The sequence below is a fragment of the Aegilops tauschii genome, chromosome 1 (assembly GCF_002575655.3).
Source record: "Aegilops tauschii subsp. strangulata cultivar AL8/78 chromosome 1, Aet v6.0, whole genome shotgun sequence".
Classification (NCBI taxonomy): Eukaryota; Viridiplantae; Streptophyta; class Magnoliopsida; order Poales; family Poaceae; genus Aegilops; species Aegilops tauschii.
Window position 1 is genome coordinate 372622457 of NC_053035.3, and position 16681 is coordinate 372639137.

At 48.1% G+C, this 16681-nt stretch overlaps 2 protein-coding genes across 3 annotated transcripts; one reads left to right on the forward strand and one right to left on the reverse strand.

Annotated features, from left to right (window-relative positions):
• Positions 1-1390: 1390 nt before the first annotated feature.
• LOC109765085 (dual specificity protein phosphatase PHS1) lies at positions 1391-7623 on the forward strand. 2 transcript variants are annotated; one of them, XM_020323871.4, is made up of 11 exons: positions 1391-1728; positions 2361-2399; positions 2516-2694; positions 3510-3723; positions 3959-4129; positions 4220-4380; positions 4473-5508; positions 6227-6379; positions 6462-6689; positions 6780-6937; positions 7044-7623. In XM_020323871.4, exons 1-11 carry the CDS (start codon positions 1654-1656, stop codon positions 7411-7413), a joined length of 2784 nt encoding a protein of 927 aa, XP_020179460.1. In that variant the 5' UTR covers positions 1391-1653; the 3' UTR covers positions 7414-7623. The 2 variants fall into 2 exon arrangements, with proteins under 2 accessions (XP_020179460.1, XP_045083662.1); XM_045227727.2 differs by lacking the exon at positions 2361-2399 and having other exon boundaries at positions 1403-1728.
• LOC109765098 (dirigent protein 22) lies at positions 7579-8447 on the reverse strand. Its single transcript, XM_020323884.4, has one exon. It carries the CDS (start codon positions 8337-8339, stop codon positions 7698-7700), a length of 642 nt encoding a protein of 213 aa, XP_020179473.1. The 5' UTR covers positions 8340-8447; the 3' UTR covers positions 7579-7697.
• Between the last annotated feature and the right edge of the window lie 8234 nt (positions 8448-16681).

Genomic DNA, 16681 nt, shown 5'->3' on the forward strand with positions numbered 1-16681 from the left:
CGTCTTAAGGCAAGGCAGGTGCGCGTCTTGAATGGCTGGCGGAGGGGTGGAATCCAGCACTTCCACATTAATGGCAAAGCTGACCGAGCGAGGCTGCCCTGCATCCGCGCCAGCCACAACCTCGGGGGTCTCTGGCTGGGGGGCATCGATGAACGGGGGATCCAAACCGGCCGGCGCCCCAGGCGGCGGAGCCAGATCCGGTAGACCGGACACTTGCTGCAGCGAGATGGGGGTTGCAGAGGCACCCAGAGACACCTGAGAGCAGGGGAAACCCGGGGGGAACATCGGTGATGGAGGAGGGCTGGCCTGAGCTTGAATCTGGGCAGGGGCTGCGGCGGAGGCTGCGGGCGGCGGAGCGCCGCGCCGCTGGAGCGTGGGCATGGATCGGTTCATTTTTGTGCTTATCACTATGCGGGAAATGGATGGCTAGATAGAGAGGGCCTGGGTGCAGGTGCTCTATTATATATTTCCCAGCTCGAGACCCATCTCAGAGCGCCGCCGTCGCTGCGGCTTGGCACATGCCTCCAGGGCCACGCGTCAGCCGCAATGCTCTGACGCGAGCGCGCCCACCTCCGCTATTTGTGGCAGGAGCTCATCGTGCGGCAGGAGCTTCTCCTCGCTTACGGCGGCAGCCCACCGAGACATGACGTCAATGAAGCCGAGGGAGATGTCGAGCCTCGTCCGGTGATCCCTGATGGCGGCCTTCGTCCTCCTAATGGCAAACTTCGTTGGCGTCCTAGCTCCTCAGTTGCCTTGGTTGTCATGCACATGGCTGCTATCTCCATCATCGGCTCCTTGCTCACCATATGGTAGCAGGCTCGCCCCGGCTGCATCTACCCTCGCCGATGCATCCTGCAGGCTATAGCTCGTCAACTTGCCGCCACCTTCCTAAGAGCATCTACCCGATAGACATAGATGGATCTGTGAGGAAAGGGAACGGGAGGAGAGAGGTGGGAGCGAGGAAGAAGATGGCTTGACCCGCGCAACCGTGAGAAAAAGTGAGTTCCCGGTCAGGATTGTGCTTTCCCAGTGTGCCAAACATATCTAGGGTCAAAATAGACCGGGATCAAAGAGTTTAGGGTATCAACTTCAGGGATTTAAAGGTGGAGGTTTATTCATGTCGACCTCTACAACCTCAGGGTTTATTTCAGACTTCATGATCCGTGTTGAGGTTCGCTTTAAATCGAGTGACCAAATTAAATTTCTCCATGTCTACCGACCTCCTGTGTATTTTACTCCCAAATCACATGAAAGAGCCCCCGTGTCTCGCTTCGTGGAATCCTTTTCCAAAAAAGCGAAAGCGGTTTCCGGTGAACACTCCACGTCTGAGACGTCTCTCTCTCTCCACTGATCGCCTCACTCCACCCTCTCTACTTTACTTTCTCGTCTCCCTACCGTTCGCCCCTCCCCGCCCCCGTCCCCTCTCTGCTCCATTACGGGAAAAAAAGCCGACACCATAGACGGAAAGGCACGGAGCGCGGCACGAAAGCCCGCGCAAGATCCTCACCCTTTCCGGCGGATTTGACGGGCCGCATTCCCCTCCCCCGGGAGCCGGCCGTTCGTACTACGCGCCGTAGCGGGCGGTTACACGAGTGTATATCACGCCAGGCTCCCGGGCCGTCAAACGGCCACCCGCGCCCGCCCCTCCCTCCCATGGAACAGGGGGCAGCGCGGCAAGACGAGGCACGCAAGGAGCGGGAGGCGCCGCCGCCGGTCCCTTTCCCCAGGGTGAGCTCGCTCGCTCGCTTCTCCCCGTTTCTTGCTTCGTCTCGCGACGGATCCGGCGCGTTCTGGGTGGTTCTTGGCGTGGGATTTGGGGGCCGCCTGGGGCCTCCGTTCCGGGAATGCTAATGCGCTTCGGGGATTGGGCTGGATTGAACAGCCAAGAATCCCAAATGCGCCTTCTTTAATCGTAGGGTAGTCTATATGTCGGCACCTCCTGAACGAATCTAGGCAGAAATTATGCCTATTTGGGTTTTTCTTTAATTATTAGTCTCGGTCAGTCTGTAGCTTTCAATTACTCTACCGAGTTGAACTTGGGTAGGAGCCGTGCCGAAAATTTGGGGAACTTTCAATGCAACACCGGGAGAACGAAAATTGCAACTGTTCTAGTCATGTTAGTGTTAGACCGACACTCTTGCACGATTGTACTATTTGTCAATTCAGAGAAGCGCATTACCTGGTTCATTTTTAGAAAGAACCGGCCTGGTTTTTGTTCCTCATCTGTCTTTCTTTATTGCAATGCTATCATACTCATCAGTCACGAACATGCTGGTGAACTATGCTACCAAGATGCTTCAAATGTTTATTTTCACTGCGGACAAAACAGTTAAACATAAGAAACTTAACATTTCTTGTAGGAAAACGAGGAGGAGAGAAATCTGAAGCTACCCTCTCGTGTACGTGCTTCCGTTTGCAGTATTCAGTTGTGATTTCCAGTTTCCTGGTTTTCCTTACTGAAAAAACCTGAAGACCACAATCGTTTGGATTTTCTAATTTCTACTTCTGTGTATAGGTGGTTTCTTTGTTCTTTGGGGGTGATATCTCAACAACGGCACAGTCATTCGAGAAATGGGTGTCGCTGGTACGTTTGCGGAGCGGGACATTTCGCCCATCTGGGTTCCCACGTCGCAATTCAAAGATTGAAGTGATGCCAAGTGGAAGCTTCTCACTTTTTGGCAGCGCAGACTTAAGGTTGCTTGCCTAATTCATCTACATCCTAGTCATGATTATTTCTCAATTGATTATCTGGTGTCGCTAAACTAAACAAGTGACCTTAATCTACTTGTTGGATAAAGCTACTGTAGAAACATTATGCTGATTTATCCAAAGAACCTTCTGATGCAAATCTCGTATATGCAAATAGGTTATGGAACCTTACTTAAATACTCACCTGGGGAACAAGATTGAATCCTCTTTTCAGTTTCTCTGCTTTCCAGAGTTAACTAGAGAACATGCTAAATACCAACACATTGATACCTCGACTTCATTTTGGTGTAATGTTAGGTTAGATTGTATATTTAACTGTATATGTTTTCCTCTCCACAAAAATACTCTCTGCTATACTCATCCTTTAAAACCTAACTGGATATAATGGTACATAATGATTACTGTTTAGTTCTAACCTTATGCCAGCATGCATATGTATACTATGTGTTGATCTGCATTATATTGATATATTCCAACCAAGGAACCTTTTTATACAAAAGAACGATGGCAGTACAGGCAAGACTCCATTAGTAGAATAATAATCTGCCTACGGTTTGTAGAAAACCAATTACCCATGATGGCATCTTCTACATTTTTATTTGTTTAGCGTCCCTACACTATATATATTTGTTTAAATAGAAATCTAAATGTTACCTTGTGATTTTGTTTAGTAGTAGTATGTAGGGATTTGTTTCCTTAGGCCACATAAATGATCATAAGCTTGCAAATCAACGTTCTATGCTCGTTGTGCTAATGCTCTATCATTGTTTTGCTACTGTGCTCTGCTCTGCTCACTATAGGGAGGAAGTGGCTAAAGCAGAAGCAGCGAGCAGAGAAAAGAATCCTACGCTTGATCAGCCTCCTGAAATAAGCTTGTGGGAGAGGCTTGGGAATGCTTCTGCTTTGGACATTGAATCATCCGGCTTTTCATGGAATATGCTGTCATCTCTGCACCATACAGAACACAGTAGTAGTTCAGAACACTCTGAAGATGAGATGACTAAAGCTCTTGAGGTTTGTTGCTGTCTGTTGTCATGCCGATTTGTATTCTTCCTAGGTTGCTAACGAGAAAAATAAGTTTAGTTTATACTCTCTTTTCCACATCTGAGATCAACTTTCAAGGCAGTTGGCGGGCCTCCAACATGGATTAGCATTTTGTAGATCAAGCCTAATCATATTATTGTTCTGTAGTTTCATATTTGTTTACTCGTTCAATTGACATGCTGCTTTCTTCTTCCTCCCTTTATAGATGACTGTGAACTCTGGTGGCGTTGTATTCTTTGCTCTATTTAGTGCGGGTAACAATGGTTTACCAAAAGAAGAAGCAGCTGTTATAAAGTTTGCAGCGTCAAAGATGGCAACACAGGCAGAACTTTTGGGATATGAATTTGCACGGTTGCTTGGAGTTCAGACACCACAAGTATATGCGAACACCCAGTGAATACTTTAAACTTATTTTATGTGAACAATTATCATTGGATTTCTAATTCAGTTTCCTCTAAAACTGCAGGCTAGGATAGTGCATAATTCTAGTCTGGAGTGGCAGGCGATAAAACATGCCGCAGAAAAAGCACGAGCAATAGCGGTTTCAAATAATGATGAGATTGGTGAGATGACTTGCTCAGAGTTGTTGGAAGCTCTTGAGCTAAGCCGATGCCTTCTTCTAATGAGGTACTGCTAGCCCCTTAGGAAAAATATGATCATGTATGCATTTTCTCACTCTGAACTGCATATAAGATGTTAATTCTCACCTTGTCTGCCAGTTATTTTCATGGCTCACCCCTGCTAGAGAGTTCAAAGGCATTCAGTTCACGGCAAGCTGCGTGCGTTACTTCTTCATCCCTTGGAAGGGTCTTGATGTTAGATCTGATACTCAGGAATGAGGATAGGCTCCCATGCCGCCAGCTTGGCTGGCGTGGCAATCCGGCAAACTTGATGATTTCGGATAGATCATCCTTGCCCAGTATGGACAGATTTGAGGAGTCTAAGGGCACTTTGGAAAACTCCAACCCACTGTTTTCTAATATTTTCCAAAAAGAAAAACAGTTCCACTCTGCAAACGGAAGATTAGATTCTCCGGAGGTGGATCTCATGTCAGGAAAAGCAGATGCATTGAAAAGTGTACAAGAAAATGCTGAAAGTGCGAGCGGGACTTTCCACATTGTAGCAATTGACACTGGGGTGCCCCGTCGCCCACCTGCAGGGAGACGTGTCAAAGATCATGAACGGTATCCCAAAGTTGTAGAACTCATTTTGAATAACTCGGACCACTCCGCGAATATCTTATATGAAATTTCCGGTGGTAGGCTTGGGATTCCTGGACCTGATGAGGCAATCACTTCCACTGATTCTTGCTGCTCTCTTTCTGATGAAGACAATGCTGCTGCGATTCACGAATTCCGAGTGGCATTTCGTGCAGCTCTTAGGGATCTGGAGGGTTTCCATCTATTTCTTCTCCAGCTATACCAAAAATTGGATGGTGTTCTGCGAGTTTTCTCGTCCATAATTACTAAAAGCTCTGAGGAATCTGACCATAATGATATTGCAATTTCTGATTTCCCATCTCCGGGAGCCAGCTACAGTACCCCTTGTCCACCTAATAAGCACGTGAACAGTGAGCCTCATAGTGACTCTGGAACGCAAAAAAATGCCACAAAGACATCTTCTGCGGGATCCCGCGGAAGCTCAGATTCTCCTATGTCCAGGGACAGTTGGAGTGGTAAACACTTGAAGGGGAGTGCAGATGCTCCCCGAAGTAGAATGACAATGAGACTTCGTGATTTTTATAAGACTCCGAAGGTAAGCGCTTCTTTTGATTTAAAATTTCCTAAGGATTCCTTTGCATTACATTCCCTAGGAATTTTTTCATCCACTCAAAACTCTTGTAAAGAATCTTCTTTTCCCGCGGTAGCGATCAAACAAACGTCGTTGCAAATAAAATCCTGTAGGATTCAAGTCGGCATGACATCACAAATTTACAATCTTATGTTATTCCTATTCTTGCGCTTTTAGAATCCCGCGAATCGGAGTTTGAGATTTCTAACTAAAAAGTGAGGATCTAGTTGTGTTCGAAACACCCTGAACGATGGTGTTGTCATATTTAAGCTGTGGGGTCAACTAAGCCCGCAACTTTGCAAAACCATCCCATACAAGTAAAAGTTCACGTGAAAACCCCAGAAGCAATGCAATTTTATTTTCTCGAACTCAGTGCAATTTTTTCAATCGTGCATTTGACCCCCCACAAGTTGCAGCTCTGGTACCGGCATTGGCAATAAATATTACTTATCTGATTGTGTTGTGTAGTCAAGTTGATTTTTTCAGTGTATAGCATATTATATTTGGGGCTGTCTTCTCTAAATTCATACAAGTACAGCATTGACATTCAACCTCATATTTTGCCGAAAGGTTGCCCTTCAACTGACCAGCACTGACTGGTTCATGGGTATGAGGTTGACTTGTGTTTGGCAATAAAAATAATGCTGAACTTAAGTTAGGAATTTCTGTTGTGATGCAATAGGTTGATGTCGATCCTGAATTGCTCAAGGAGATAGAACAATGGAATGAAGCGTTTAAGACCGACGTGATCAGATTTTGTCAGGAGAACAATTTTCATTCTGGATTCTTTGATGGAACTGAGAACAACATGGCGGCAGATGCCTACGAGTTAAAGGTGGGTGCCATTATCTGAATTAGAACATATATGAAGCCCTTTTCTCAAGCAACTAGTGAGTCTGATGATGAATAACTTGCAGGTGCGCCTTGAACACATCATTGAAAGGACATCGTTGGTCTCTGATGCTGCAAATACTGAGCGACCTTCTCTCGTGGTCAACAACTTATTTATAGGTGGGGCTCTCGCTGCAAGGTCTAAGTACACCCTCCAGCATTTGGGCATTACCCATATACTATGTTTGTGTTCGAATGAGATTGGTCAATCTGATACCCAGTTTCCTGATCTTTTTCAGTACAAGAACTTTTCAGTAAGAGCGTCAACTTACGGTTTTAGTACTCTATTATATATTTCTGATATTTTTTGTGTTGATGAAAACTAACCGTGTTATCTCGTGCAGATTAGTGATGATGATGATGCAAACATCAGCGATCTTTTTGAAGAAGCATCAGATTTTATTGACCAGGTCGACCGTGTTGGGGGTAAGGTCCTCATCCATTGCTTTGAAGGGAAAAGCCGGAGCGCCACGGTCGTCCTTGCCTACTTGATGCTCAGAAAGTAAGAATCTTATCTAGCCACATCCGCATTTGGTTGAATCACATCCTCATTGGTGCCTTGTACTTTCCCACTTCCAAGACAAAAACTGAGATGACACTTTGTTCAGGGGCTTCACACTTGCGAAAGCCTGGAACTTACTAAAGAAAGTACACCGCCGTGCGCAACCGAACGACGGCTTCGCCAAGGCCCTGCTAGCTCTGGACAAGAAACTGCACGGCAAGGCGTCGATGGACTGGCAGCAGAAGCGGCCGGAGATGAAGGTGTGCCCGATATGCGGCAAGAACGTGGGGCTGAGCACCAGCTCGCTGAAGCTGCACCTGCAGAAGGCACACAGGCGGCTGTCGCAGGGCAGCGTGGACAGCGCCATGACCATGGAGATCCAGAAGTCGATCGAGTCGCTCCGGATCAGCCGCGGCGGGAGCCTCAGCCCTTCCCAGAAGCTGGCCAAGGCGTTCGCCGACGAGCTCAGTTTCTGATCTGTTGTTCTTTTGTTGTATGTACACAGGTTGGCACACTTGTACTGTAGTGAATACATGCACCAAGAGGAACCCAACTTTAGGGCACAGGGAGTGATACTTACGTGTAATATATCAAACAAGAAATGTTCATGTTTCAAGTGCAAGCGCACAAATGTTCGGGATTCGGCTCAAAGCCTACAAATAAATTTACAGAAAGCATTGGAAAAACATGTAGAGTTTTGAATTTAAAAACCAGAATAACACGCAGTACGAATCAAAGACCACGAAGCAAATTATGGTTGCTAGTGGAGGACGTAGGCGTCGTACTCGAGGACGAGCTGGTTGTCGGGGTCCGCGGACTTGACCATCCGGCTGTGCGTGTACCCGCGCGCCATCCGGAACGCGCCGGTGCCCCCCACGATCGGCCGCTCCATCACCGTGCCCAGCAGCGCGCGGCCGAACATCGCCAGCGTGCTGCCATTGTACGGCCCGTCCGTGAACACGAAGTTGAGCAGCGTCGTGATCGCCACCTCCGAGAGCGAGGCGGCGGCGGTGAGCCCCTGCGCGCGGCCGATGAGGCGGGACGCCGGGTCGGCGCCCTCGCGGAGCATGTCGTCGACCACGGTCACGGAGCCGAACCCGAAGGACGAGCCGCCGGCGCCCGCCGGCGGGGACGCCACAGCCGCCGTCGTGCCGTTCGGCCCGGCGGTGTATATCTCGTGGAAGTAGAAGTGGAGGTGCGTCATGCCGCCGTTGCCGGCGGCGGTGGGGACACCGTCTGCGGCCGCTGTTGCCGTGGTGGTTGCCGCCGCGAGGAAGAGTAAGGCGACGAGCGGCGCGAGAAGTGGCAGCGGCCGGGCTGCGCTTGCACGATGAGGCGCCGCCATGAGCAGGCGAGAAGATGTGGTGATAACGCTGAGTTGCTGGATGCATCCATCATCCATGGTGTGTGTTCTTGTAGTTGTAGGAATGAACTACAGCTTGGATGATTGTCTGTTGAAAAATGAGAGTCAACCGTCGGAAGGAAAATAAAAAGGGAAGTCAATGTTCAAAATCCCATCGTGACACCAACTACTAGTAATTTATGCTGTTTTGCAAAACCAAAAATAGTATTTTCTCGGCAGCACCTTGTAGGTGCAGCTTCAATTCTGAGCAACAACTTGAATGATTATGTGTTGAAAATCTGAAAATCGATGACAACTGTTCAAAACGGAAGGAAAATGGGAGCCAACGTGCAATCCTTTCTGACACCAACCCCTCCAAGCTGTAAGGCCATCAATTTCCCCTTTTCCGCGAAAAAGATTAGATCTATTGTAAAAGTTCATTGGAAGTACTCAATACTTCGAGACCACTGAATGACCACTACTGCAGTACTGCCGCCAGAACAAGCCGCCGACGCCGCTGTCACCGCTCCCCTACCGGAGTCGGCTTAACCTTGTCGATGGCATACGAGAAGTCTACATGCATGTGCTTAGAACCAACGCCCTGGAGCCGCAGTTGTCGTTGTTGAACCCTTGCATAGGTCCGAAGAACCTGACACCAAACCTTGTCACATGACAAGAAACCATAACCTGACTGCCCAAGTAAACGGCATGAATCTACGCCGATACTCCGTTGACTATATCCAGACGGACGAACTTGAGAAGGACCGGAGCCCGGAAGACAAACTCAAAGAAGAAGAGTCTCCATCTGCCCAAGCGTCGCACCGGCGAGGACTAAAAAACCCTAACCCATAATAACCGAAGATTCCCTTGCCCTGGTCGCTCCATGGAGTCGCACGACAATGCATCCAGTTATCAATCCTAAAACAAATAGGAGTACATCTATTTTTTCAGCAACAACTTGTGGTTGTAGTTTCAATTCTAAGCAAACCTACAATTATCCTCCACGTCAAAAAAACATGCAATTATCCGTTGAATAGTGGACGTCAATTGTTCAAAAAAGAAAAGAGAGATTCATTGTGCAATCCTTCATGTCCCCTCCAATCTGTAAAGCCACCCGAATTCTCTTGCCCTTGCGTCAGCAACACTTCAGACAACAACACAAGAGCAAAGGAGAGGGAAATGCCAACTGTAACTTGTGGGCCTGCAGGTCGGACCACCCATCTATGTTGTCCTAGTGGCTTGCAAGCCCAAACTTGGCCCGTTAACCGAGTGTAACGACTATCGACTTTATAACCTGGGAGGTGTGCTTCGTCTAGACTTGTTTAGGAAGAAAGGAAGGCTTCTACCTAGATTTGAATTACTATGCCCATTGTAATCGTGACTCATTGTGAGGGTGAATGGGAGGAAATTCAGTGCGAAACACCATTTCTATGTAGATCGAGAGCTAGATCCTTACATTTGGTATCAGCAGCCATTTTGTCATGGAGCTTCCTCGAAATTCACATTAGATGCAGTATAAGGATCGGTGTCAGCAGCAAGCTATGAAGGAGCTCTCACCGAAGGCACTCAAGGACTATGAACTACTGAAGACTGACTTCGCTGGCTCCTTGGATTGGCGCTTCAAGGATCAACCCAATAACATGCTCACGGTTGTCCACAAGGTGCTCGAAGAATCTACCGAGACGCTCGTCAACATCATCACTGTGCTCGTTGATGACGTGCATGAGGAACTAGGCGATGACATCGCTCAGATCCGCATAGATTTGGGTAGGGTGAACGTGCCAACTCCTAAGGTGCGACCAGTTCATATACCCAGGCGTTGTCGGTGGATAAGGCCGCTCCGCGTCAGCCTTTCTCCAGTGGATATGCACAGCTAGTCGAGGGAAGGCACATAACATTTATGTCCCTCCTCCTATCAAGGGTATGTACTCATCCAACCCTTCTTCATCCTCTATGTTATGAGACACTATTCATTCTGAGTTTGCTCACTCGGGTGGTATTGGATTTTGTGTGGAATTTTCACGGTTCGATGGATCTGGACTGCAATTATGGCAAACACGATGGGAGGATCAATTCCGGTTATGGTGTACACCGCAGAATATATGGATTTCACCGGCGTCAATGAAGGAAATATGCCCTAGAGGCAATAATAAAGTTATTATTTATTTCCTTATATCATGATAAATGTTTATTATTCATGCTAGAATTGTATTAACTGGAAACATAATACTTGTGTGAATACATAAACAAGCAGAGTGTCACTAGTATGCCTCTACTTGACTAGCTCGTTGATCAAAGATGGTTATGTTTCCTAGCCATAGACATGAGTTGTCATTTGATTAACGGGATCACATCATTAGGAGAATGATGTGATTGACTTGACCCATTCCGTTAGCTTAGCACTCGATCGTTTAGTATGTTGCTATTGCTTTCTTCATGACTTATACATGTTCCTATGACTATGAGATTATGCAACTCCCGTTTACCGGAGGAACACTTTGTGTGCTACCAAACGTCACAACGTAACTGGGTGATTATAAAGGTGCTCTACAGGTGTCTCCAAAGGTACTTGTTGGGTTGACGTATTTCGAGATTAGGATTTGTCACTCCGATTGTCGGAGAGGTATCTCTGGGCCCTCTCGGTAATGCACATCACTTAAGCCTTGCAAGCATTGCAACTAATGAGTTAGTTGTGGGATGATGTATTACGGAACGAGTAAAGAGACTTGCCGGTAACGAGATTGAACTAGGTATTGAGATACCGACGATCGAATCTCGGGCAAGTAACATACCGATGACAAAGGGAACAACGTATGTTGTTATGCGGTCTGACCGATAAAGATCTTCGTAGAATATGTGGGAGCCAATATGAGCATCCAGGTTCCGCTATTGGTTATTGACCGGAGACGTGTCTCGCTCATGTCTACATAGTTCTCGAACCCGTAGGGTTCGCACGCTTAACGTTTCGATGACAGTTATATTATGAGTTTATATATTTTGATGTACCGAAGGTTGTTTGGAGTCCCGGATATGATCACGGACACGACGAGGAGTCTCGAAATGGTCGAGACATGAAGATTGATATATTGGATGACTATATTCGGACACCGAAATGGTTCCGGGGGTTATCGGATATATACCGGAGTACCGGGGGGTTACCGGAACCCCCCGGAGGCTATTGGGCCTCATGGGCCCAATTGGTGGAAGAGGAGAGGCGGCCAAGGGGCAGCCGCACGCCCCTCCCCCCATGTCCGAATTGGAGAAGGAGGGGGGGGGGCGGCGCCCCCCTTTCCTTTCTCCCTCCCTCCTTCCCTCTCCACTCCTAGTCCAACAAGGAAGGGAGGGGGTCCTACTCCCGGTGGGAGTAGGACTCCTCCTGGCGCGCCTCCTCCTGGCCGGCCGCACCTCCCCCCTTGCTCCTTTATATACGGGGGCAGGGGGCACCCTAGACACAACAATTGATCGTTTGATCTTCTAGCCGTGTGCGGTGCCCAAAGTTTTAAATCGCGGGCGAAACTCGAGCGATCGCGGCGCAATCGCTGGCTGGGAGCCTTCCCGCGACGCTATCGCTGAAAAAACGCTATCTGCGGTAATCACGCGATCGCTGCGCGAAACGGCGCTAAACCCTTCGCTGTTGAAACGCCCACGATGCGGCTATATCTCCCACGTGTCGAGACACGACTTAGAGGCATAACCGCATAGTGGTTTTGTCGCAAGAAGGGTCATCTTCACACAATCCCATGTAATGAACAAGAGTGGGGTAAAGAGTTGGCTTACAATCGCCACTTCACACAATACATAAATATCATTCATACATCATCCAAAATACAATCATTTAGACCGACTACGGTCAAAATCCAGATGAAAATAAGACAACCCCAAATGCTAGATCCCCGATCGTTCCAACTGGGCTCCACTACTGATCATCAGGAAAAGACACATAGTAACGACCACGTTCCTCGTCGAACTCCCACTTGAGATCGACGCCATCATCTGCACTGGCATCGTCGGCACCTGTAACTGGTTTTGGAAGTATCTGTGAGTCACGGGGACTCAGCAATCTCACACCCGCGAGATCAAAACTATTTAAGCTTATAGGACAAGAGGTGCAAAGAGGTGGAGCTGCAGCGGCAAAACATATATGGTGGCTAACTTGCGCAAATGAGAGCGAGAAGAGAAGCAAAGGAACGGACGTCATCTAGCAATGACCAAGAAGAGGTCCTGAACACCTACTTAAGTCACACATAACACAGACCGTGTTCACTTCCCGGACTCCGCCGAGAAGAGACCATCACGGCTACACACGCAGTTGATGTATTTTAATTGGGTCAAGTGACAAGTTATCTACAACCGGACATTAACAAATTCCCATCTGCCTCATAACCGCGGGCACGGCTTTCGAAAGATAATACCCTGCAGGGGTGTCCCAACTTAGCCCATCATAAGCTCTCACGGTCAACGAAGAATAAACCTTCTCCCGGAAAGACCCGATCAGTCTCGGAATCCCGGTTTACAAGACATCTCGACAATGGTAAAACAAGACCAGCAAAGCCACCCGAGTGTGCCGACAAATCCCGATAGGAGCTGCACATATCTCGTTCTCAGGGCACACCGGATGAGACATCCTACGAGTAAAACCAGACCTCGAGTTTCCAGGAGGGGGCCCCGCAGTCTGCTCAGTTCGGACCAACACTCGAAGGAGCACTGGCCGGGGGGGGGGGTTAAAATAAGATGACCCTCGGGCTCGCGAAAACCCGGGGGAAAAAGGTATAGGTCGCAAATGGTAAAACCAAGGTTGGGCCTTGCTGGAGGAGTTTTATTCAAGGCGAACTGTCAAGGGGGTCCCATAAATCACCCGACCGTGTAAGGAACGCAAACTCAAGGAACATAATCCCGGTATAACAGTAACTAGGGCGGCAAGAGTGGAACAAAACACCAGGCATAAGGCTGAGCCTTCCACCCTTTACCAAAAATATAGATGCATTAATTAAATAAGAGATATTGTGATATCCCAACATATCCATGTTCCGACATGGATCGAACTTCAACTTCACCTGCAACTAGCAACGCTATAAGAGGGGCTGAGCAAAAGCGGTAACATAGCCAAACAACGGTTTGCTAGGAAAGGATGGTTAGAGGCTGACATGGCTAAAATTAGGAGACATGATATAGCAAGTGATAGGTAGCGAGCATGGCAAAAGAGCGAACAACTAGCATAGCAAAGATAGAAGTGATTTCGAGGGGTGGTCATCTTGCCTGCAAGGTTCTCAGAGTTGTCGAAAGCTTGATCCTCGTAAGCGTACTCGACAGGTTCCTCGTTCACGAACTCGTCTCCCGGCTCTACCCAAGACAAGAACACAAACAAACGGAACCACAATCAACAACGAGAAATGCGCAAGCAACATGATGCAAAACATGTATGATATGCAAGATATGATATGCGATGCGAATGCGTGCTCCGGAAGGAAAATGATGAACAAGGCAGTAACTTGGCAAACCAAGCATGCCACTGGAAAGATGAGATGATTTCGGTCGAAATCGATATAAAGATCACCGGAATCGGATGCACGGTTTGCAAATGGCAAGCAAAACAAGAATGACACTAATCTGCGATAAACAGCAAGATAGCACTTAAAATGCAACAAGTAACAATGCTACAGCACCCCAACATAGCAACAAAGCACATGGAAGTAATCTACAGGAGATGCTTGACAAAAGATGAACACTGAGCTACGGCTAGTTCACAACATATCAAGCTCAAACAAGCATGGCAAAAGTGCAAAAGATTACAGGTTCACAGACTTGGTGAAAAACTGGACATGGCAGAAATTAGCATCAGGTAGCAATGTTCAGAGCACGAAACCAACATGCTACAGGAACTTAACATAGCAAAACAAGGCATGGCAGTGTTCTACTAAATGCACATGACAAAAGTCCCTTAATGACCATAAGCCAAAAAGGACCAGAAGATATGGTGGCAAGCATGTAAACATAGCAAGTTTCGTTATCAGGTTTCAGACTTAGCAGAAAACAGAGCATGGCAGAAATATTAATATGTAGGCCTCTTTGTAAGCTTGATGCACTCACTACAGAGCAATGCATGACAAACCAATCATACCTACAGCAATATGGCATGTTTATGAAGCTATCCATGGCAAGAACAATTGCATAGCATGTATGGATCAACTACAATAAGCTTGGCAAAAATGCACCTCATGTTAAGAATCTGCCAGAAATATTTTATAGCAAAAGTAGAGCAGGATTGAGTCATGCTATGGTACTCTAAAATTGCAAACAATTGCAGGAATGGATCAGTTACAACTATAGCTACAAAACATCCTTCCTGAACATCTCCAAAATATGCATGGATCTCTCTGTAGCATTAAGTTTACATGGCAACAAAATTACAGCAGACAAAGACTTAGAGAAATCACTAAGTCCCTGAAATCAGAAATATTACGGGGCCTACTTTGCATGCTTGTGCTAGTCACCACAGAGATCACAAAAATACATGGACTATACCACTGGAAAGATGGCATGGCATAATTCAAAACACATGTAGAGCTCATGCTCAAAAGATGCACAGAATAAATGATTCAAAAATGACAAATCTCCAAGTTCTGATAAGAACCAGAGATTAACAGCAACTAGCCCTCTTCCAACGAAGATTTGGGTATCAAGATGACCTCTAATAAAAATGGTGCAATTGAACCAAATGTAGAGCATCATGAGGCGAACAATTAGACATATTATACGCGTGAATCGGAGCTACATGCACAAAGTTACAGCATCGGAAACAGAGCAAGATATTAAGAAAAATTAAGACTTAGAAGAATTTTTGAGGCGAGAAAAGTCAACGTACGCAGAGATCTGGATCGAACGAGCTCTTCCAGCCCGAGCTCGCTCGCCGGCGGAGGAAGGAGGGAGAGGGAGCGGCGGCGCCGGTCGCCGGAGGAGCGGCGGGGCCGGGGGCGGCGGTCGCCGGCGGGGGCGGCGCCGGCGGCGGCCCAAGGCGCGGCGGCGTCGGCGATGGCGATGGCCGGCGGCGGCGGCGCACTGGCCGGCGGCGGGGAAGGCGCGCGGGCGCGGGGGCCGGCGGCGGGGCGAGGCCGGAGGCGGGCCACGTGGCGCTCGCGGGTTGGCCGGGCGGCGCGGCGGACGTGTCCGGCGCGGGCGGACGCATCCGGCGCGGCGCGGAGGGAGAGGGTTAGGGTTCGTCTGAGATTTCGTTTTTCGGGATGCCCACATATAAATAGGTAGAGGGAGCTAGGAGACTCCAAATGAGGTGCGGTTTTCGCCCACACGATCGTGATCGAACGACCTAGAGCATGGAAGAGAGTTTGGTGGGCTTTGGGCTGGTTTTAGAGGGGGTTTTTGCTGGATACTCAAATGGACATTGCGGAGGCCCGGTTAACCGTTGGAGTACCAAACGACCTCCGAATGGAACGAAACTTGACCGGTAGTCTCCGGATGGTATATAAAGACCACTTGACAAGCCTCGGTCCATTCCGAGAAAGTTTGACACACGCAACCGAAAGAAAACTAGAGGGGTGCACCGGAGGAGATAGGAGCGCCGGATTGGAAAACGGACAACGGGGAAAATGCTCGGATGCATGAGACGAACACGTATGCGAATGCAATGCACATGATGACATGATATGAAAATGCATGACATGACAAAATACAAAACAAGACAACGGAGGGAAAAACATATCACATAGCCGGAAATGGCAAGAGTCGGAGTTACAAATATGGCAAGTTGCACGCGGGGTGTTACAGCTATCGCTGCAATTTAGCTGGGACATGCCGAAAGAGAGGCCCAAAAAGGGCTCGGCCCAATTTTTGCCCTGATAAGCCAGAGGAGCTCTTCTAGAAACCAAGCATCATCTCCCTCTCTTCCCGTTCCCTTCCTTCCCTCCACCGAAAACGTTGTGGCGGCTGCGCGGTTACTCACAGGTGCGCTCGGCAGGCCGGCCGTTGCTTGGCCGGAAGCAGTGACGGCAAGGCGACGCCCAAGACTCCGGGCAGTTTCTGCAACAGTGGGCTGCGACCACGTTCCGCCCCATAGCTTCACACCACGGTCAGGAAGGCTGCGACCGGCGATGAGGGACCTCTGCACAACGACGTCTATGAGTCCTCCAATCCTCTCTATCCTTCATTCATTTGTTGATTCAATACAGGAAGAATATGTTTGCTGCCTTCACTCGTTTGGCATTTGGTTCAGTAGCAGAACAGCTAGTAGATCTAGACTGCAGCCGATTTGTGAACACTTGTTTTCTGAACTTATACCCTGTTTTCTACCGAAAATCCTCTGTTTTCTGAGACAAATATGCAGATGTACTACTTGAGACTTGAGAATGACAAGCACGTGCACTGTTCCCGCGAAAGTGCTTAGCGGCCGC